At 44.1% G+C, this 22,516-nt stretch overlaps 2 protein-coding genes across 5 annotated transcripts in view; one reads left to right on the top strand and one right to left on the bottom strand.

Annotated features, from left to right (window-relative positions):
* Positions 1–78: 78 nt before the first annotated feature.
* Positions 79–16,182, top strand: Cpt2 (carnitine palmitoyltransferase 2). Its single transcript, XM_004639104.2, has 5 exons — positions 79–343; positions 7,611–7,691; positions 9,164–9,270; positions 13,132–14,436; positions 15,625–16,182. Exons 1-5 carry the CDS (start codon positions 192–194, stop codon positions 15,954–15,956), a joined length of 1,977 nt encoding a protein of 658 aa, XP_004639161.1. The 5' UTR covers positions 79–191; the 3' UTR covers positions 15,957–16,182.
* Positions 12,094–22,516, bottom strand: part of CUNH1orf123 (chromosome unknown C1orf123 homolog) — a 15,443-nt gene continuing 5,020 nt past the window's right edge. For 2 of the 4 annotated variants that reach the window (XM_023724169.1, XM_023724171.1), the window contains 2 exons: positions 22,027–22,092; positions 18,212–21,070 (listed from right to left, as the gene is read on the bottom strand). In XM_023724169.1, the coding sequence (XP_023579937.1) occupies positions 20,993–21,070; positions 22,027–22,092 (144 nt within the window). In that variant the 3' untranslated portion in view covers positions 18,212–20,992. Of the gene's footprint in view, positions 12,254–16,179; positions 16,957–18,211; positions 21,071–22,026; positions 22,093–22,516 lie in introns of those variants that run through there. The other 2 variants (XR_002822768.1, XR_002822767.1) reach the window with 2 other exon arrangements.

The following is a 22,516-nucleotide window of genomic DNA, read 5'->3' as shown; positions in this document are numbered from 1 at the left end:
CCTCCGGGGGCGGGGTCTCTACGTGGGCGGGGCCTCGGCGGGGGAGGAGCGGGAGGCCGCTGGCGGCCGGCGGCCGGAAGTGACCCCGAGGCCGTGCGACCTGTGCTCCAAGTCCCGGACGCCCGTCCCGGTGCCGAGGGCAGCACAGTTTCTCGCCCGCGCCGCGCTCGCCGCCGCTGCCGCCCTGAACGATGGTGCCCCGCCTGCTGCTGCGCGCCTGGTCCCGAGCCCCTGCGCTCGGCCGGGCAGCGCCCTGTCGGCTCCTAAGCGCCGGCTCCGGACCCGGCCAGTACCTGCAGCACAGCATCGTGCCCACCATGCACTACCAGGACAGCCTGCCCAGGTGAGCCCGGCCTCCCTGTCCCGCCGCCAGCCTTCAGTCGGCCCGCGCCTAATTACTCAGGCAGAACTGGCACGGAGCTGTCTGTAACTGGAGGCAACCCCAGGCTGCAGTCTGGAAGTCCTGTGACTTTCAGAATTTACCCTCCAGGAATTCCAGCACCCCAGTTCTTTTCTAGAACAAACCCCCTGCTGTTCAGATTCTTTCCTCTTGAACCCTTCATAAATTCCCCCCTCAGATTATCTGTTTAACCTATCTTTCAGTCATGTATCCTGAATCTCTCATATTTCTTTCTCCCTGAAAAATGTTCTGCCTATCTAGCTCCAGCACCACCTTAACCACCCAACTAGAGCACCCCTCAGCGTACTTTAATGACCACCCGGATATAAGTAGCCTGTTCCTGACAGTACAGTGGTTACCCTTCTAATACTTCATCTTGTTCTTGAATTACTGGGAACCCTCTGCCCCCTCCTTATTCCAGTGTCCCCTGCTCTTGGTAACATGTCACTCCCCACAGGCACACCCCTCAAATTCACCATGGCCCTCAGTTTGCCCCCATCCCCATTTCCACTGTAACTTTTAATTCCAGTCTTCTTCTAGTTTCACCAGTCTCTGATCCCCCAGCCTCTGATTTGCCAAGTTGCATCCTTTAATATTAGAAATTTCCTTCGCTGTTTAAAAATCAAACCTGAACTGTGTTCTCATTCACCATTTAGTTCCAGAGACCAAACTCCAAATTTGTCTCAAAAACCCCCTTTCACATTTTTTCTTACCAAATTGTCATCAGGATACCCCCGTCTAGGGGCTGGAAGCCCCGTGCTCCCTCCACAGGAAAAGAACACCATTAAGCATTGCCTCAACAGCTGGGTTGTGTTTTTTCTCTGTATCCCAGAGTTATTTAAGCCTGTGTCATCATTGCTTGCCCCCCAGCAACAACATACATAGGGGATTCCTGAGAAATTACACTATGCAAACATCTAAGACAAACTCAATAATGACATCATCTGAGCTTGGAAGGGGCACAGGGAGAAAAAGTTGGTCTGTGGGATTAGCCCCAGGATTATCCTGGGGCCTGCTTTCCTGACAGCCAGTGTGTCTGAGTTGCGTCACTATGTAGGGGAAAGGTGACTCTGGGCTTGCAGGCCCTCTCTCCACTTGCCAAGCCCAGAATCATGGTCTCTGAGTTTGAAGCAGGCCCACCCAGGGTTCCACCCAGGTTTAAGAGCAGAGGGATGTTCAGGATTTTAGAATTGTAAACTGGAAAGAACATTCAAGATTGTTTAGACCAGCCCCATCCATGGGACAAAGCTCTGTAGGAATATGTAAGTATGAACTGTACCACTCATCACCCTGTAAGCAGCCATTAACTCATCAATAAAGCTGGAGTAAGATGAAAGATGAAATTTTTTTCTGCCTCAGAGATTATTATCTTTGACATTCACATTGATGTCACACTTTGCTGAAAAGCCCCCGACTTTGAAGACTGGCAGAACTGAGTTTTAGATTCTATATCTGCAAATCATTAGCTATAATTTGGAGCAATTTAGCTAACTTCGTGGAGCCACTGGACACCTGTCCTCTCAGAATGGCAACACTGATAAAAGATGCCTGAGTTAAATACCCTGTAATTAGTCACGCTGCCAGGGAACCTTGGACTCCTTCCACTAGGAACCCTTGCACTTTCACTTGCTTCATATTCTCTCTCTCTCTCTCTCTCTCTCTCTCTCTCTCTCTCTCTCTCTCTCTGCTCTGCTCTTTGGTGAGTGTGGTAAAATATATTTAACAAAATTGACCATTTTAAGCATTGTTAGCAATAGGCTTTAGCTAGATGTCACTTTTAAAGGGTCTGTTATATAACTTTGACTATAACACTGCAAGTCCTGAGAAAAGTGTGGATCATCCTGAGCTCATTCACTCACTCATTACTAATTAGATAAGCACTGATCAATCATGATGAGCCACCTACATGACAGTAAAGAAGATGTGAACAGAGTTATAACTGGATAACTAGAAAGCATCATCTTATAATTCTTTTTTTTTTTTTTTTTTTTTGCTCCGAATGCCTTCAGGGCAGGTTTAGCTGGCTTGAGTTGTGGGGATTCAACCACAGCAACCTGAGCCTGTCTGCTTTGTTGAAGCAGTCACTTAAAGAACTGAGCTAAGGGGCAGGCCCCCTCATCTTGTAATTCTTACCATCATGAGGACTCAGGCCTTAGTGCATATGTGTGTTGCTGGGAACTGAGTCTCAAATCTGACTTTTAATTCTACTTCTTCCTCAACGCATGGCCATAAAGCAGTCATCTTACCTAAAAAGGAATGACAATACTACCTTCATTTTTGAGTACTAAGAATTAAATACTTGATACAAGGCATTTAGTGCTGAGTCTGGCACATAGTACTCAGTAGACATTCACAGTACTATAACGGTTGTAGGCCAGTGTCTGAATGAGCAACAGAGAGCCATTGCTATGTGAGTGTGAGGAAACCTTTAAGAAAAATAAGGGAAGGACAGAGGAGGACCTACCAAGAGCAGACGCCCGAAATATGTGATGTGATCAGGAATTCTGAGGTTTCTGTTAGGGACAGCCTAAGGAATTACCATTTAGCCCTTAAATTATTGAAATAGGCTTCAAGTGGGGACAATGGGGCAGAAGGGCCCACTGCTGGGAATAACAGATGTGGAAACAGTCATGTTTTAGGCTTCAAAGACAGATCTTTTAGTCCAGTCATCCTGGCTTCCAGAATAATTTCATTCTCCAGCAACTCTGTACAGTGCCTATAACTCAGTGACTCAATATTTATAGCTCAATCTTGTAAACATAAAAAAAGGCTTCTTAGCTGTGTTCTTGCAGGAAGAATGCTGAGGTGCCTACCACTCAGAGGCAGGCTGCTTTGCTAGCAGGTGACTAAGAGTAACTCACACAGGAGATGAACCTGTCTGTCATGTACTTTTCTCCCATCTGTATTGTGGGAGAAAAATTTTTAGATGGGTCCTGGAACTGCTATGAAAATCTCTCAGAACCCTGCCTCTGCCTCAGGCAGCTTAGGAACTGCGGTGAGCGCGGGAGGCCACTTCTGCCTTTCTGAGGAATGTGAAGGAAGCAGGCAAGCGCAGACACTCAAGTTGCTCTCACAGCTTCAGTTTTCAAGAGAATAAGTATTGACTGGAAGAATGACTCATGGACACTTATTGAAATGGAAATTGTTCCACTGAGGGCTTTTGTGGTAGTATATTGTCAAAATTTCACTTCAAACTGGCTTAAGCAAATAGGGGTATAGCAGCTCATAGGCCTGAACACTGTTAGACCAAGGAGGTTCAAATGATGTCAGGACCTTGTTTTGTCTTCCTGCTGAACTCATCTGTGTACCTTCAGTCTCAAACAGGCTTTCTCCTCATGGTGACAAAGTGGCAGCCAGCACATAATTTGCAGCCTGATCTTCCAGTGCTAACGCTAATAGAGGATCTCCCCCTCCCCCACCAAGTTACAATAATGGCCTGTAACTAAGTCTTACTGGCCTGAACTAGTCAGCTGTAAGCCCACTCCCAGAAGTTTGAGGTAAAGTCAGTTTTTCTTGAACCAGGGACTGAGCAGGAAAGCATGGTGCTGTTGCCAAAAAGGAATGGACACAGGGCAGATCCACAGTGGAAGTAGGGAATGCTGTGCTAGGCACCAAGGGGAGAAGGTAAGTTTGTTTTCCAAGGAAGTGAATAGGCCAAGTGTGGGTCCACAGGACTTGAGCAGTCCAGTAACTGAGGGTTTCTTGTGTCCCAGGTACTGTCCTGGGACAATGACATGCATCACCACTTAAGCTGTACAGACCTTCAAGGTACCTTTGCGTTTTACCCCCATTTTGTAGGCGAGGCAGCTTAGGTGCAGGGTGGTATGAGCCCACAGCTACACATCTGTGAGTGTTGAGGCCAGAGTCTGCTGTGAACCACTGGGCAGTGCTGCTATCAGGGACGAACACCCAGGCTTCCAGGGGTTCTGGGGCCAGCAGAACACGTGGTACTGGGGACTGAACTCAGGTCTTTGCACTTGCCAGGCAGTCACTTCGACTGCTGAGCTATCTCCCTAGCCCCCCCCCTTTTTAATAAGTCATGTAGTGTATGCTGTGTGTTCAAAGCTTCCTATGTATTAGGTACCTTGATGAGTTCTCTGTGTATATTATTTGATCCTCAGAAGCTGAGGAGCTATCATTTAATAAATAAAGAAGGGTCAGAAAGATAAAATTTTGCCAAGATCACATGGATCTAAGACTCAGTCTGTGATGCAAAGAGTGGTAAGCTTTACCTCTCCAGCATACTGGAAATGTTAGTGATAGACATGTGCTGGGTGAGCTTGGAACTCAATGCGTGCATTTCAGATCTCTCTAGTCAGTTTTCTCTACCTCGTGGTCCAAAAGTGGAGTCTGACCACTGGGGTCCAAGCTTGGGCTAAATCTCATTCTGTTTCTTCTGTGTTAGTCAGTAGTTTTTATACTTTTAGATTTCACAGATCATTACAATTTCAGGAGAGAAACACTGACCTATCAAGATTTTCTAAAAAGGAATGACTTTTAATGACCTTAATTAAGAATAGACTTTTAAATGAAACAAATTTAGCTCTGGAACAAGTATCATGCTGTCCATATTTTTTCATTCACAGTCAGTGACTCCATCACCGTGGCCATTGTCTGCCCAGTTGCAGGTATTCCAGGGATGAGACTTGTATGGCTAGGTGGCATTCACATTGAGGACACTTAATGGAAGGCAATAAATAAGACCTGGGAAGGCTAGCATGTTCATTAAGCTATGCTTACTGTTATCTTACAGAAAGCAGATGATTTTTGTATCCACAGTAACAATTTTTGTGTATACGTTATGCTGCCTGAATTTATTTGTAGAAAGTTTAGTTTCTATTGTACTAATAAAAATAATTTAGCACTCTAGGACTTGCTTTACCCCACTAAAGGAAGATTAGGCTAGAATTAATATGATGGCAGATTTTAATACAAACTCTTTTATCAAACTGTCAGTTGTCTGTAATTTAGAATTTTCTTTTAAAAAGTAAAACTTTGTTAATATTTCTAGTGTCAGAACCAAGTCCTAAGATGCCAGGGATGTAGCTCAGCGGCACAGGTGTCTGTCTGGCAAGCACAAAATTCTGAGTCCAATTCCTGGTACCCCTCCCCCCAAAAGACCCCCCATGAAGTCCCCAGAAATGTAAGAAAGCAGCTTTGTTATTAGGAACTAACTGAGGTAGTGTTTGTGAGTCAGTGATTGTAAGTCATTGGTAAAGTGTTGTAAAGGGTTATTTAGGGTAAGTCCATAATGGCTGTAAATAATTTTTAAAACATTTTTTATTCTTTCAATACAGGTTCTCCCTACACAGCTCAAACTCCTACTGATCCTCCTGTCTCAGTCTCCCCAGCACTGGGATTACAGGTGTGTGCCACCACACCTAGTTTCAGGGCTGCATGACGTGATAATGGGGATAGAACCTGGGACCTTGTGCTTGCCAGGCAGGTGCTCATGCTGCTGAGCTATTTCCCCAAACCATGTATATTTTTTTGACACCGTCTCACTATGTAGTTCAGCTGGCCTTGAATTCACTATGGTTCCCAATATGGCCTCAAATTTACAGTGCTCTTTCTGCCTCAGTGCTAGGATTCCAGGCTTGTACCACCATACCCATTTTAACAACTGTAAATCATTTGGATTTATTTTTATTATCATATTTTGGGTATTCATTGGAAAATACACAGAAGAACCACAATATGGCATAGACTGATTTTTTAAACTATGCTTTGTAGATTATATTTCAGTGTTCCTCAGTGTCAAATACATTTAAATTCTATACATAAATATCAGTGTTAATTTTGAATTGCCAAGCCTCTATTGTTTTGATACTGGGGATGTATCTGTCAATGAAACTATTGAAATGAAAGAGAAAATACATCTTGTACACTGTGTTTTCATTTCTCCACCGACCAGTAATTTCCCCGTGACAGCCATCCTCAGAAGCCACTGGTAGAGAATGATGAGTCAGCAGGCACCCTGCTGCCCTGATTTGTAAGCACATGGAAATACCTGGTGTTTCCTAGTAGGATTTCCGGTGAGTGGGCGTGGTGCGGTGATCAGGGCTTTGGTTTAGTGAATCTAGGCCACGTATTGGGCTGGCTTTAGAACAGGTCTTGTATGTTTCTCTCTGCTTTCCCATTTAGGATCTATTATTATTAAAAGTAATTATATTTTTATTTATAAAGGGGCCTAGGGCCATGGAGATAGTTCAGCAGTCTAAGCTCCTGCCTAGACAAGCACAAGGACCCAGGTTCAATCCCCAGTACATGTTCTGGCCCCTCCCTGGGTGTGGTGTGCTGACCACCAAGACCAGGCATGGTAGCACATACCTGCCAGTGCTGGGAAGGCTGAAACAGGAGGATCACTATATGTACAAACTGCATAGTGAGACCCTGTACCAAATACATTATAAATAAACAAACGAATGAACAAGGGCCTGGATTCAATCCCCAGTATCGCATGCCTTGCTGGCTTCACAACCCCGGGGCGTGCTGTGCTGACCACTGAAACTGGGTATAGTGGTGCACGGCTATAATTCCAGCAGTGCTGGGGAGGCTGAGACAGGATCACTATGAGTCTGAGCTGCGTTGCAAGACCCTGTACCAAATAAATAAATGATTGAAAAAAACATTTAAAAAGGGGGAGGATTTATGCAACCTGAAGAGAAACTAGAGTATGATTTTTATTTTATTTAAAAGTGGAGTTACACACTGGGCGTGGTGGTGCATGCCTCTAATCCCAGCACTCAGGAGACTGAGGCAGGAGGATTGTTGCAAGTTTGAGACCAGCCTGGGCTACAAAGTGAGCTCAAGGCCAGCCTAAACTGCATAACAAGACCTAGTCTCAAAAAACAAACAACAACAACAAAAAATTAGAGTTACCATTGGTACATTAGTACATTCATCTATTCTGGGAAGAACGTGTTTGTGTATGTATGTGTGTGCTCAGGTGTGCATACATGTATGTGCATATCCACATCTGTGCATGTGTATGTGTGATGTTCGGGGTCAAACCCAGGTCCTACTTCATGTTCAACAAGTGCTCTATCACTGGGCTACAAGCCCCTATCCATCAATTTGGATTGTGAACAATTCCCATTGTTTTTTTTTAGTAGGTAAATTAATTACACAGTAATCCATTTACTAGCCTGAAACTAATTACCTTCTCACATTTTTTGTCACCCTGACACTGACTTTTCTGTCTCCTCAGGCTGCCTATTCCCAAACTTGAAGACACCATTCGGAGGTACCTTAGCGCGCAGAAGCCTCTCCTGAATGATGAGCAATTCAGGTGAACACTGAGACCCCCAAGGGCTGTGGTTGTGGTGGTTGGAGAGAGGCTGGCAAATAGTGGTGGGTGGACCATGCTTCAGACAATGTCTGTGACTTAACTAGGTCTTCCAAACCTAGAGCCCAGCTTCTGTAATTTCAGGTTGAGGAAATAGGTTTTCATTCATGAAGGTCTGCGCAAGCCCTGGGGTGAGAGTCCCAGCCTGACTCACTCAGAGCTAGTTTAGAAGCCAGAATGCCAGGCTTATGCTTGACATTGGCAGGTGCAGCTGGGCCCGCAGCTGGTACTAGTCATCAGCAAGAGGCCAGGTGTTCTTGGTAGGCAAGCCATGGTTAGATAGTGGCCTCCCAAATTCTTGCCCTTTCAGAAGCTCATAATGTGACCTCTTTTAGAAATAGGGTTACTGCAAATGCAGCAAGTTAGGGTGAGGATCGACTGGAGTAAGGAAGATCCTTAATCCAGGATGACTGGTGTATGTGTGTACGCAGGTGTGCACACACCTGAAGCACAGAGAAGAGACATAGAGCCAGCATGTGAGGACTGGAGTGTCGCATCCATAAGCCAGGGACAACTGCTGGCAACAGCAGACTGAGAAAGATCATGGAACAGACTACCCCCTGCTGTTGTCAGAGAGAATGGGGTCCTGCAGTTGCCTTGGTGTTGTATTTCTGTCCTTGGGAGCTGAGAGAGAATAAATCTCCCATGTTTTAAGCCTCTCCCAGGATGTGATGCTTATGGCAGCTCTAGGAAACTAATAATGGAATCTAAAAATAATACTGGATATAAAAGAAAAAAAAAAAAAAACCCTGCCCCAGTAATAATATTGGATGTGGTCAAAAAGGGGATTGCATTAAGCTCTTAGAGTTAATAATGAGATTTTTTTTTTTTTTTTTTTTTTTTCCTGGCACAGATAACTGGCAGTGTATTAGAATCACAGAGTTCTTTACTGGACAGTGACAGGGATGACCTGTTCATATCTAGGCTTCTGCTTTTAAATTTTCCTTGTGGAATATTTTAAATACCCACTTGAAGTTTCTCCTAGAATGGCAGTGAATTAATGCTACCAGTTACTAAGTGTTATGTTTTAGATTGTCACATATTCTCAGTGTTATATTTTTTAATCATATAGATGGTGTTATCTCAGCAAGACTAAGTAACTTGTCCAGTGTCACATAATTTGGAAGTGACATATTTTTCATTCCAAACCACATATCCTATTCTCAGTGCCAAACTGCTTCCTGGAGTACAGATTCTTGGGTGAGATATTTATTGATCAATCCCTATATCCTAGATCTGCTGTAGGCTGACTCCTGTGCTTCTATTCAGGGGTACTTTCTCACTTCATTCCCAGTTTCCAGGAAATGCTGATGGAACCTAAGGCTCTGAATGAGTTCCCGGCCATGAACCTAAAAATCATGTATTTCTTACCATGTTTCTGTCTTTTTTTTTTTTTTTTTTTTTTGACATTTCAGGAAAACAGAACAATTTTGTAAGAGTTTTGAAAATGGCATTGGAAAGGAACTGCATATGCAGCTTGTTGCTCAGGACAAGCAGAATAAACATACAAGCTACATTTCAGGTAGGTAGGCTGAGCTGTGGCCTTGGTTTTTTTTGCAGAGCCTTCCATGATGGAAAATAAGGTATCTTCTCTCCTGGTTGCTCTCAGAAACCTTTTTAGTTGCGTTGAAAGAACAGAACACCACCTACTGCTGAAGCCAACATTGAGGCTATGTGAGTTCCTTGCTTCACTAAGGTATTGCCTGTGTCTAGGGCAGTGGCTTGCTTTCTCTGTACACAGGATGGAGACAGAACCTAATTGATGGCTGTGTCTGAACAGGGTGCAGGATTGAGTCCCATGTCTTCAGAGTGCATTCCAGATCCTCCAGTCTGGCTTCGCTGCCCCATCGGGCTTCATCTCATGAGTTCCTCTGACAAACTTCATGCTTCAAATCTGAACTCCACAGTGTTCCTTTCTTCCTTCTGTGCCTTTATCCATATTGTCCCCACTGGGCTGGGGACATGGCTCAGCAGGCACAAGCACCTGCCTGGCAAGTACAAGGTCCTGAGTTCAATCCCTGGGACCACTAAAACCAAAACAAACAAAAAAAGCCACATATTGTTCCCACTTCTATTTTTTTTTCCCACTTCCTTTTTTATATAGGTAAATTCTTCCTTGTAGATCCATGTAGCTTCAGTTCTTTTACCTCTCTGTTCAGAACTGGTTACCCTTTTTCCTTTAGTACTTTTAATTGATTGTTATGTTTGTGCATGTTTGCAGTACATTCAGTTTATAATCACCTGAGGGAGTCGGCACACAAATAGTTCTTTTTCCTTAATCTTCTTCCCTCCTGCCTCCCTCCCTCCTCTAAATCCCCTTTCCCCATTTTTATTTTTGTTCCTATTATTAATCTCTCAAGTTTATGACATATAATGTCTACATTCACTGAAGTTATTAGGTTCCTGTGCATGGCATGGCTTTATTCTGTGTATTTCCCCTTCCTGTAAAGGGTTAACAGAATTTTGTGCCTTAACTGTGAAAAATTATAAAAACCCCTTGTGCTTCCTGTTATCTGCTCTAAAAAATGTGTTCTCCCTTCTGGCTCAAAGCTGTTCAACAATAAATAACTGTTTCTTGTCAAGGCAGCAAGCTAACACAAACTCCCTCCCCAAACAGCTCCTATAATGTAGTCAGCTTAAGATATATCTTATAAAAATATATACTTATCACTAAGCTATAAAAGACCTTTTAGTTGTAAACAGTTCACAGCTGTGTCAAATAAATGTAGTTTCTGTTGTTCTGTACTAGATAATAAGTTTGCTTACCAAACTGGACTGGGTGTGATTTCTGTTATAAATACCCCCTTGCTACCTATGTTCGAGGCCGATCACCCTTCTCCTGTGAGAGAAGTGGCTGACGGACCTGAGCTCAGTAAATAAAAGGCTCTATTCAAATTTCTATCTGGCTGATCTGGTTCCTATGCAGAGTTGATCCCTAACATTTCCCATCCTCCTCTCCGCTCATTCACCTTCTCTTGGACATCTTCCCATTTGTGAAAGATCTGTCCCCTTGTTTCCTTCTGTCCATCCTTTATCATGCTTTTTGCTTGAGGCACTATGAGGTATTAAGTTTCTGTGTCTGATTGAGTTCATGCAACATTATATTTTCCAGGTGCATCTATTTTCCTACACATGTCTCAAATTTGTCTTTCTTTTTAGCTAAGTACTATTCCACTATATAGAAACCACTTTTTCCTTATCTGTTCATGGGTATGCAGGCTGCTTTCAGGATTTAACTATTATGAATTGTGCTGCTATAGTATGATGTCTTAGATAGCTATTTCACATGGAATTTCTAGCTTCATTCTTTGGGGAATTTCCATAGTGGTTCTAGAGTAATAGATCACATTCCTACCACCAAAGTCAGAGGGTTCCTTTCTCACCACAATGACAGCATTATTTATTTCTTGATTTCTTGATGATTGCTAGGCTTTCTGGTATAGTTTACATTTTCATCAAGGTTATACATACACATCACTGCAATCAAATGGTTCTATAACTTTTATTTAAAAAGAGAACAGTTTTACCCAGAAAGTACTCAGTTACATCTCTACCCTTTTTATTTTGAGATAGTGTCTCACTGTATTGGCCAGGGTGGCCTCAAACTTGTGATCCTCATATTGTAGTTACCTCCCAAGATGGTTTTTAGTTATAGAGTCTATCCATGTTCCCTCACCCCAGCAGGAACTTTTCTTGCAGATACATTTCCCAGTAAAAAAATCACTTCTAGAAGTTTTACAGCCAAGACATCCAGGTTGCAAAGGGCTGAATGACAGTCATGCAGTGATAGTTATTTCTAATTGTTTTCTGAGTACTTCCTAAAAGCGTACAGATGTATCCAGGACTCAGAAGGATACTGTCACCTACCTGCCCTTAAGGAGATAATCAAAGGTGTATAGTGCCCCTGGAAGGAGATGAAGCAAGAAAAATCTACAGAGATAGAATGCAAATTTAACTATTCAGTTCCAACATTCAATGTTGCTGTATTTTATTTCCTTAAGAACCAAGGAGGGCTGGTGAGATGGTTCAGTGGTCTAAAGCACCTACTAAGAACAAGCTTAGCAAAGCACAGGGACTGCGGTTCAATCCCCCAGCACCACATGCCAGCCAGCCCCGCCCCCTGGTGGGCTGAGCTGGCCACACACACACACATAAATAAATAAAATTTAAAAAAAAGAAGAAGCAAGGAACTGGGGCCAGGGAGATGGCTCAGTGGAATAAGAGCTTCCCTGGCAAGTGCAAAGGTCTGAGTTCAATGCCCGGTGCAGCCAAAAAAAAAAAAAAAGAACCAAGGTACGAAATAGAATGGGAAGAACAAGCAACTGGTAGACATTAGGGAAATGTAGATCACAGGCAGTGGTACACTACTTCACACCTACTAGAATGGCTTCAGTCACCGACACACAAGCTGGGTGTGGTGGCTGCACATGGACTTTCAGCTACTGAGGACACTGAGGCATCAGGAGAGTGAGTCAGCAGTCCACCTGGGCAACACAGTGAGCTCTCTTGGCAAAAAAAAAAAAAAAGTGTTGGTGAGGATTAGAAATTGGTATCTTTACATATGGCCACTTTGGAAAATGACCGAGAAGTACCTAAAAAAGCTTAATAGAGCCAAGTATGGAGTGGCATATGCCTGTAATCCCAGAACTCTGGGAGGCTGAGGCAGGAGATTGTGAATTTGAGCCCAGGTTAGCAGCTTTGTTAGACCTTGTCTCAAAATTTAAAAATGATCAAGGTATAGCTCAGTGTGAAGGTCTTGAGTTCGATCTTCAATACTGAAAAAAAAAGCTTAACAGATACTTACCTCATAACCTAGCAATCCTACTCATATGTATTGATACATACATATAGATATACGCTTACATATATATCCACTATACAACCATCTATATTCTATCTATAGTTTTATGTATATATAACTACATATTTAACTGTTAACTATATATATATTATATATATTTGTATCTGTCCACATCCTCAAGAGAAACAAGAGCGCATATCTATACAAAAACTTGCATATGAAGGTTCGTTTTGGCAAAATAATTCATAGTAGCTAAGAAGTAGAAACTACCCAGATGAATGGATAAACAAAATGTTGTATATTCGTGCAATGGAACATTATTTGACAATAAAAAGAAATGCTACAAGCTATATCATGATAAACCTCAAAAACACTGACAGTGACAGAATTGAGATGCAGAAGACGGTCATGTATTTTATGATCCAATGTATGTGTCAGAAATTATTGCAATCAAAATATAATCACGAATCCCAACCTATGGAGGTTGATGTCATTTCTACTGCTTATGCTAGAATTTTGTTAAATTTTATTTTTAGGGGCTGTACTAACTCTTTGTTGGCTTTTTTCTCTTTTTTTTTATAGGGCCCTGGTTTGATATGTATTTAACTGCTCGAGACTCCATTGTTTTGAACTTTAATCCATTTATGGCATTCAATCCTGATCCCAAATCTGAATACAATGACCAGCTAACCCGGGCAACCAACATGGTTGTTTCTGCCCTACGGTTTCTCAAGACACTGCGAGCTGGCCTTCTGGAGCCAGAGGTGTTCCACTTGAACCCTGCCAAAAGTGACACCAATACCTTTAAGAGACTCATCCGCTTCGTGCCTTCCTCTCTGTCCTGGTATGGGGCCTACTTGGTCAACGCATATCCCCTAGATATGTCCCAGTATTTTCGGCTTTTCAATTCGACTCGTTTACCCAAACCCAGTCGGGATGAACTGTTTACTGACGACAAGGCCAGACATCTGCTGGTCCTAAGAAAAGGACATTTCTATGTCTTTGATGTTCTGGATCGAGATGGGAACATTGTGAGCCCCTCAGAAATCCAGGCTCATCTGAAGTACATTCTCACAGACAACAGCCCTGCGCCTGAGTTTCCTCTGACCTTCCTGACCAGTGAGAAACGGGACATATGGGCAGAGCTCAGGCAGAAGCTGGTGCACGGCGGCAATGAGGAGACCCTGCGCAAGGTGGACTCTGCTGTGTTCTGCCTCTGCCTAGATGACTTCCCCATTAAGGACCTTGTCCACTTGTCTCACACCATGCTGCACGGTGATGGCATGAACCGCTGGTTTGACAAATCCTTTAATCTCATTGTGGCCCAGGATGGCTCTGCTGCAGTCCACTTTGAGCATGCATGGGGTGATGGTGTGGCAGTGCTCAGGTTTTTCAACGAAGTGTTTAAAGATAGCACTCAGACCCCTGCTATCACTCCCCAAAACCAGCCAGCCACCACGAATTCTTCTGCATCTGTGCAGAAACTCAGCTTCAAGCTGAATGATGCCTTAAAGGCGGGCATCACTGCTGCTAAGGAAAAGTTTAATGCCACCATGAAAACCCTAACCATTGACTGTGTCCAGTTTCAGAGAGCAGGCAAAGAATTCTTGAAGAAGCAGAAGTTGAGCCCGGATGCAGTGGCTCAGCTGGCCTTCCAGATGGCTTTCCTGCGACAATATGGGCAGACAGTGGCTACCTACGAGTCCTGCAGCACTGCAGCCTTCAAGCATGGGCGCACTGAGACCATCCGGCCAGCCTCCATCTTCACAAAGAGATGCTCTGAGGCCTTTGTCAGGGAGCCCTCCAAGCACAGCACTGGCGAGCTCCAACAGATGGTGGCCGAGTGCTCCAAGTACCATGGCCAGCTGACCAAAGAGGCAGCAATGGGTGAGGCGGGGTGGGGAGCATGCCCTTGGGTCCTGTTGCCTTTGGTGCCTGGTCAGCCTCCATAATCTTCCACCCTGCTCCTGATTTCTGGGCTGTTACTGGGTTTATTCTCCCCCCACCTTCCAGTATGATTGCTTTCTCCTCTAGCAGTCTGAAGAGCCAAAATGGCCACGAGGGATCACAATGACCTCATGTCCTCCACAGAATTGGGGAAATGTATCTAACTTTCCTCTCATTTAAGGTCACTTTCAGCAGTTACACATGATTCATTCTCTGTCCCTGTCAATTTACTGGTTAACAGACTTTTTTTTTTTGACAGTTTGAGTTTGAAGCTACAACTTCTTTCTCCTTAGATATAGTATGTTGGCTCCCTATAGAGTATCTCAGAAGCTTTTTTCAATTTCAAGTGTCATCATTCTTCACCTCTTTGTGATAAAATTTAAGACTTAGAAAGAATGTAGTGGATTCCTTAGTCCAGTCCTTCTGTGTAGCTATAAAGTGCTGAAAGTGAAAGGAACCTCAGAGACCTAGTATTTGTACATTATTTTAAAACTATATTTTCAGCTGTCAACAGCTGAGCTAAAAACTGAACATAATATGGAGACAGGGTTCTTTTTTTGGTGGTGGTAGTGGTGGTGAGGAAATACTAGGAATTGAACTCAGGACCTCATACTTGCCAGGTTTGGCGAGCATGGAAATTAAAGGAAGTTCCTGATTAACCCAGGAAGAGGGAATGGAAGACAGTCTAAGAGCAGCTGCTCATCATTAGTTCTGGGATTCCTGTGTGGTGCTGACTCACCAGCTGCTGCATGGGCGCAGACCTATCAGTCTTCTTTTCCATTTGTAGGTGGAAAAAATGGGCCAGTGGCCCAGTGTTACACAGCAAATACAAGGCGGACGCAGTCTGGCCTTTTACATGTAGATTGGACTTCGAGTTTTATCTTAGTTTTTTGTGTGTGTACGCATGTGTGCTGGGGGTTGCTATTGACAGCTGAAAATATAGTTTTAAAATAATGTATTCTGGAATGAGCTGCTCCAAAGGTAAGTGAGCTAGAGGTATGCATGTAGATGTAGACAGACCCTTCTTCCTCTGCAGGATGCTATGAAGAGGAGTCCTACCATAACTGGGGGATTTGCCTGTGGGCCTTTCAGTTCTGAGATTCTTTTTCCATTTTTTTCTCTTGACAGGACAGGGCTTTGACCGACACTTGTTTGCCCTGCGATACCTGGCAACAGCAAAAGGGGTTGCCCTGCCTGAGCTCTACCTAGACTCTGCATATGGGCAGATAAACCACAACATCCTGTCCACCAGCACGCTGAGCAGCCCTGCAGTGAGCCTTGGGGGCTTTGCCCCTGTGGTCTCTGATGGCTTTGGCATTGGCTATGCTGTTCATGACAATTGGATAGGCTGCAATGTCTCTTCCTACCCGGGACGCAACGCCCGGGAGTTTCTGCAGTGTGTTGAGAAGTCCTTAGAAGACATGTTTGATGTCTTTGAAGGCAAATCCATCAAAACTTAGCTTGCAGGTGGGTGAACAGCTTTTGTTGCTTCCTCTTGCAAAAATGGTATTCTGCGCAACCATTAGGTGCTATTCTGTGCTTAAATTAATCATGGGTGCCTAAGCAGGCAATGCCTGAGCTGCAAGATCAGGGTTTTAAAACTAAACATGTCAGCCAGGCATGGTGGTGTATACCTGTAATCCTAACACTCAGGAGGCTGAGGCAGGAGGACTGCTTTGAGTTCAAGGTCAGCCAAGGCTACATAGTTCATGACCAGTCTGAACTACATAGTGAGACCCTGTCTCAAAAACAAAAAGTAAACATGTCATTTCTGAGTGAGACTAGATTACAACTAAAGATGAGAGATTTAAAGCCTTTTGATCAGGAGATAAGGTTTGGAAAAATAACTCAGGGTTATTTATTGTTTAAGCAGAAATAAAAGTGTTTCTTGGAAATGGTTCTTAATTTTCTCTTAAACCTAATTTCTTTCTTTTAGATGTCTATGTTTTTTAATTTTTATGCTTTACATTTTTTCTTATTATACTGGTGAGACACTCAAGAAAAACATTTCATACAAATGTCAATGATGGATGTTTTTTCTTGCTCCTAATTTTTTTTTACCAGTAAGTAGAATTTCAGCTGTAGATTTTGTGCAGTTTTTTGCATTTGCCTCTTTTTCTCTTAAACCTAATTTATTAATCCTACGAAGAACTTTGCAGTTGTATGTTCAGGTAGCAGCGAGTTCCTGCTGGGCCCCAGCTCTTAGGTGGTATGGGAAGCAGTTTCATCCTCTCTGTAAACAGCCTCTCTCCTTGGCATGATGTCTGTTTAAAAGCACTTTGTTTCCCTTAAGTAGCAAACTGCTCGGCAGCAAAGGCTCTTCCTGTGGGTGTTGGGAATGCAGTCTTACTCTTCTTTCAGCCAAATGAAGATGTAGAATGGGTAGGTACCTGGAGCAGGTGTGCTAGTTATGGCCATAGGAGGCAGACATTGGTCAGCCTTTTACAGTAGAGAACCTCTCTGTAAAATGAACACAGAACTTTATTTTCTCTTCAGTTTACTGTTAGAACACTGCAGTAAATGGGAGGACAGGTATTTTTAATTCAGTTTTTTAAAAGGAAGGGGTTTTGTGTTTAATCCTACTACATGCTTAGTGGTTTCCTGGTCACTGCTACAGGTGGGTTTGAAATTTGGTATAGGTCAGTCACAAGTCAGATTCAGCCCATTACTTCATTTAATTCTCTATAATTCTGATAGCATTGCCGGGTGTGGTGGCATATCCTGCCATCCCAGCACTTGAGAGGTTTAGGAAGGAGGACTGCTGAGTTTGAGGCCAGCCTAAACTGCATGAGACTGTCTCAAAAATCCAAAAATAATAATTCCTGTAGCACAAAGTGTTACAAAGATTGACCATGGGCGAGGCACTGGGAACACAGCTGAAATTTAGTCTGTGTTCTGTTACTGCTGAGGATGCCTACTGCTTCTCTTCTATTCCTAAGTGCCGATCCCTTAATAGGAAGTTCCTGTAGCACTAATGTATAAGACCAGTATAGCAGCAATCTTGCAGGGCTGACAGACTGTACTTACTGCTGAGATTTGGGGTGAATGTCCTGGGCTGCACACCTTGGTACATACTGGCCGGTCACAGGGCTCAGCATTCCCCTTTATGATAATAAGCCCTACCCTTCCTGCTTAACTGGGAATCACGTGATAAAGGGCTCTAGAAGGTAGCTAGGGTGGCAAAAGCACTTAACTGTTAAACCTGAGCCCAACTAGGGCTATACACAAGTCTTACTCATTGGTGCAGAACTCTACCATCTGGAATGCTCTTCTGTAGACACTGGCTAACTTGATCCTCTGAGCTCTAAGTATACTTGCAGGGTTGGGGAGGGCACTTAAGTGGCAGAACCAGGACCAGCTCTCCTGACCCCCTTGTTCAAGTGCTTTTTGTCTCTTATAATGACATCTGGCACCAGTTGGCCTCCTGGCTGAGAGTGAACTTTGTCCACTTAGTTGCTGCTGTTCCCAACCTTAAAGCAGCTTTCTTGCTTGCACAGATGGCTTTGTGTCCATGAACTCTGAGCAGGTGTGGCACATCTGCAGACACAGCCAGACCAGCCTCTCTGGAGCCTTATCTGCCCCTCCTCGAAGTGCCTCCAGGACTCCCAAACTAGGTTTATGGCTGACTTTTCTAAAAACTTCTTGCTCTTTTTTTCCCTTTTCTTTCTTCATTAATTGAATAATTGATTGAGTCAAGGTCTCACTCTGTAGCCAAGGCTGCCTTGAACTCAGTGATTGTCCTGCCTCAACCTACCAAGTGCTGGGACTACAACAGTGTGCCACCATGCGTGGCCCTTGGCTTTATTCACATACCAGATAAAGTGCTTAAGTCAGTTATTTTAGCACATAGTTATTGCAACCATCACTACAATCAGAGCACTCTCTGATTTTCTTCCCAGAAAGAAAATCCGTACCTATTAATACTCACTTTTCCTCCAGCCTAACTTCCCCCAAGCCCTAATCATTAATATTTCTGTTCCTAGATTTTTCTTATTCTGAAATTTCATATAAATAAAGTCATATGTGACTTTTTACAACTGATTTCTTTTAGTATGTTTTCAATGTTCACCCATGTTCTAGCATAGGCTATTTATACTTTGGGGTTGTTTGAATAATGCTGCGTAAATATTTGTAAATTGTATTTTTGGGGAAAGTTACTTACGATTAAAGTCCAAAGCCTTCACAGTGAGCTAACATCCTCAGTCCCACCCCCTTGGGTTGAGATAAGGTCTCACTATATAGTATAGGTTGGACTTGAAGTATGTAGCCCAGGCTGGCCTCGAACTCACAATGCTTCTCCTGCCTGAGCATCCTAGGCCCTGCCTCTATGAAAAACTGAGCTGCAATTTATGGTCTTTCTGCCTCAGCTTCCAAGAATGCTGGGATTGCAAGTGTGTGCCACACATTTTACGCAGACCTGTCTTCATCCCCTGGGTCATCTAACTCTGCTTAGTTGCTTAGGGAGCAGCCACTTTCAGCATTATACATTTCCACCAGTAGGAGATGAAACTGAGTTTCTTCATGTACTTACCAATACTTGTTAATCATCTGTTAATTTTGATCATAGACATTTTAGATTATTTTATTTTCACTGCTGTTTTCCAGCTTAAAGAGAAGCTAGCAGTAGCTGTTCGGCAGTTTTCAGCTTTTTCATTTAAAAAGAAACAGCTAGATTCCTTGGGTATCTTCAGGGATCAGGCAGGCCAGGCAGTACTTAGTACTAGATGCCAAGGAGGCCCCTGCAGGTCTGTCTGGCCGGCCACATATCCAGGGACAGACACAGGGGCCTTGGGTTGATTCCCAGTGGTTACTCAGCCATTAAGAACAGGGGTCTGCATTTCTAATCAAACCCTAGCTGGTTCCTTTCACTCCTCTTTACGGAGCCCAACACTGCCCTAAGCATGCGGTCTACATGAACTCAGCTGATCCCTGCAGCAACCAAAAGCAAATCCTGCTGTGAAACCTGGCCAGGTGATCCTGGTGTGCTGTACCCATCAGCGTTCCTCGGGAATGCTTTTAGATGGAAAATCCCGGGCCTCAATCTGAGAAAGGCTGACTTGGTGGGAATGAAGTTTACCCAGCAATTTAGTGTACACCTATGTGAATTACTGTTAATGGCTTACACTTCATCTGACCCCTTGCTCTTGAGCAGGAGCCTACGCCTGACCCAGCTCCCTTCCTCCAGTGCTTGGTGCAGTAGAGGTCCTCAGGGAAGATACGCCATACGAACACTCAGACACACAAGCAAAAAAGTATGTAGGACTGGTTCTTGGAGCTTTCCAAAGGCCAGGGATGAAAGCTGCTGCCTCTGGAGTCCCAGAGGACTAACCAATGAGAGGGCTGTGACCACAGTGCTTGACTCACTGAGCAATGGAGACAGCATTGTGCAATGACTGTCCTGGCCAGCTAGGTGGAGTCCCTTAGGCTTTCAGCCTTTTTGGGAATCAGCAGCAATTACCAGTGCACAAGGCCTGGGGCCTAGCTGTACCCAATCTTCATCTCATTGTCAGGCACAAAACCCCAAGATTTTACGCAAAGGCCTAGTTAAGAAAAACACTACCACACAAAGATGGTCCTTTAAAAAAAAATGTTATACAGGTATCATGTAAGAGCGTACTAAGGAACTTCAGGTTTTACCATCAGTGTGCTCACCAGAGTGAAGACATACATGTCCTCTCATGGTCTAACACTTGTCTGGTGTGTGGAGATCTTTGGCCCATGAGCAGCTCTTGACTACTTTCTTCACAACATTGAAGTATTGCCTGGAGACAGGAGGACACTAAGTGTAGCCACAGGGGGCAGACCAGGATTCACAGGTGAACTTCAGGGAGCACAGGGGCTGACTGGGCACAAGAATTTTCATATCAGCACTCCTGAAGGGCTAAGAGTACCCATCACAGCAAGCAAGCAGAGACCTGGCCACCACTTTCCAGAAATTATGTTGAGTAGAAGTAGGCCAAAAGCAAGTTACTGCCCTCTAAAGTCCTTTAGCCCTGGAATGTGAAGTCACACTAGCTGACAGACGCCTGGGTTTTACTTTAGAGGCAAGATGGTCAATGCAATGCTCTGGCTTAGGACTGCTCAGCTCATGGCACCAACCCCAGGCTCCCCTGATCTTTGCCACTGGCTTTGGCACTTATAATACTCTGGATCGACCTGCCCACTTTATATGAGCTGAAGGACCTTTAGGAGTATGTGCCTTCTACATGTTTGCAAAGTGGATCAGGGATGTAAGACCAAAGGAAGGTACAGAGCCCTCCAATGTAAATTCTTACTTGTGGAGGGAGGGTGGCTCTGACTCTTCCTTACGCACCACTGCGGCCAGAACTGGGGCTTTATTGGTGAAACTCAGGAACTAAGACAGAGCCCAGCATGCAGATCAAAAAGGCATCACTGCCAAGAGATGAGGGACATGGGCATCAGCCTGTGCAGGTGCTATTACTTGGGCCACTTTGTCTCTTCTCAGTTCTTAAGGGGAAGTGTGCAGCAAGAGGGTTCAGCACTTCACAAACTGGTGTGTGACCTCGAAGATTCCCACAGACTCCTGAGACTTTTCGTCATAGTCAGTCCAGTCCTATGGAATAAGAGGGTAGTGTCAGCCTGACAGCACAGAACGGTCACTTTCAACAGTAGAGAAGAGGGACTGAGGCCAGCACAGCCTGTGGCTCTGGCTCAGACACCCGTGACCAACGCATGACCCAAGACAGCCACAAAGCTTAGCCTGAACTCCAGCTCGGTCAGCTTTGTGTCTGTGCACAAGTCCTCTAAGCCTCAGTTCTGTCCTGTATTAAAAAAGGGACAACAGACTTTACATTGAATGTGGAGAGAAGCCAATAGGGAAACACATGTTAAGCATTTGGCCCGGTATCTGGCACAAAGTACAGCTCAGTAAATGCCAGCTACTATTACTAGAGGCCATGCAAACGGAATGAAGATTCTTGCTTTTGTTCCGAGACAGGGTCTCACTACATTGCCTAGGCAGTCTTGAACGCCTAGGCTCAAGTGACTGACCAGTCCCTCAGCCTCCCAGGCACTGGGACTACAGGCACCTCCCACCATGTCCAGCTTGGAAGTTTTTGCCCTTCTTTTGGAGCCTGAGCACACATTTTTCTACAGTGTAACAACAATGATTACTTGTTAGCTCTATAAAGTCACTACAAACACTAAAGTAATGAATACTGACCATTATTCCCAGAGAGAGTAGGTTAGGCCCTGTGACCCTGTGGTCATGTTTTCATTAACTGACCAGTAAATAACTTTGTTTTACATATACTTCTGTTTAGACATCTTATTTAACATACATTGATGACTGCTTGAGCTCACAGCCAACAGCACTGTAATTCATGCCTGAAGGAAGATTACGTAACATTTCTTCCAGGTACATCTTAGCTTTCTTGCATTCAGGAACACTAAACAGCGCCTTAGCACCACTCTTGTGACCATTTAAAATAGCAAAAAATACAAAAAATGCAGCACTAACTTCCCACTGATCTGGTAAAAAATTTCCTGCGAGTCCCCCAAGTCACATACCTTCTCCTGCAGGTTAATGTCATTGAAGACTGTCCCTGATTCCACACCCTCAGCAGCAAACCCCGCCTACAGGGGACAGGAAGGCATCAGTTAGTCACAGAAGGAAAGCACAAGGCTGGCATGTGAACTGGCCTGGAAGGCCGCTTCTCTGGAATAACTGCTGAGCTTCCAGGACCTGGTAGCTGGCTTTGGACTACAATGGTTCTTCTAAATCACAGTCCTGGGGCCAGGGAGATGGCTCAGTGGAATAAGTGCTTCCCTGGCAAGCACTAGGGCCTGAGTTCAATCCCCAGTTCCACTAAAATTAGTCAGTCAATCAATCAATCAATCACAGTCCTGGACAAGAAAATGGGAGTGAGGTAAACTCTTCCACTACCCGTGACTTGCTGAGGACCTAGGGTATGTCACTCCTCACTCTGGACCTTAGATTTCTTATTTAGATGAAGACAACATATTATCTCTTCTGCCTTACCTCACAGATCTCTTGTGA

The sequence above is a fragment of the Octodon degus genome, unplaced genomic scaffold, assembly GCF_000260255.1.
Source record: "Octodon degus isolate 3935 unplaced genomic scaffold, OctDeg1.0 scaffold00107, whole genome shotgun sequence".
Taxonomy (NCBI): domain Eukaryota; kingdom Metazoa; phylum Chordata; class Mammalia; order Rodentia; family Octodontidae; genus Octodon; species Octodon degus.
The sequence above is the reverse complement of the archived record's forward strand: the minus strand, read 5'-3'. Positions and strand labels throughout refer to the sequence as shown.

What these genes read in the sequence shown, in the direction of transcription:
- Cpt2 (XM_004639104.2), top strand. Translation starts at nt 192, where the DNA reads ATGGTGCCCCGCCTGCTGCTGCGCGCCTGGTCCCGAGCCCCTGCGCTC. An exon ending in TACCAGGACAGCCTGCCCAG is followed by an intron (nt 344 to 7,610) that starts GTGAGCCCGGCC and finishes CTGTCTCCTCAG; the next exon opens with GCTGCCTATTCCCAAACTTG. An exon ending in GACCAAAGAGGCAGCAATGG is followed by an intron (nt 14,437 to 15,624) that starts GTGAGGCGGGGT and finishes TTCTCTTGACAG; the next exon opens with GACAGGGCTTTGACCGACAC.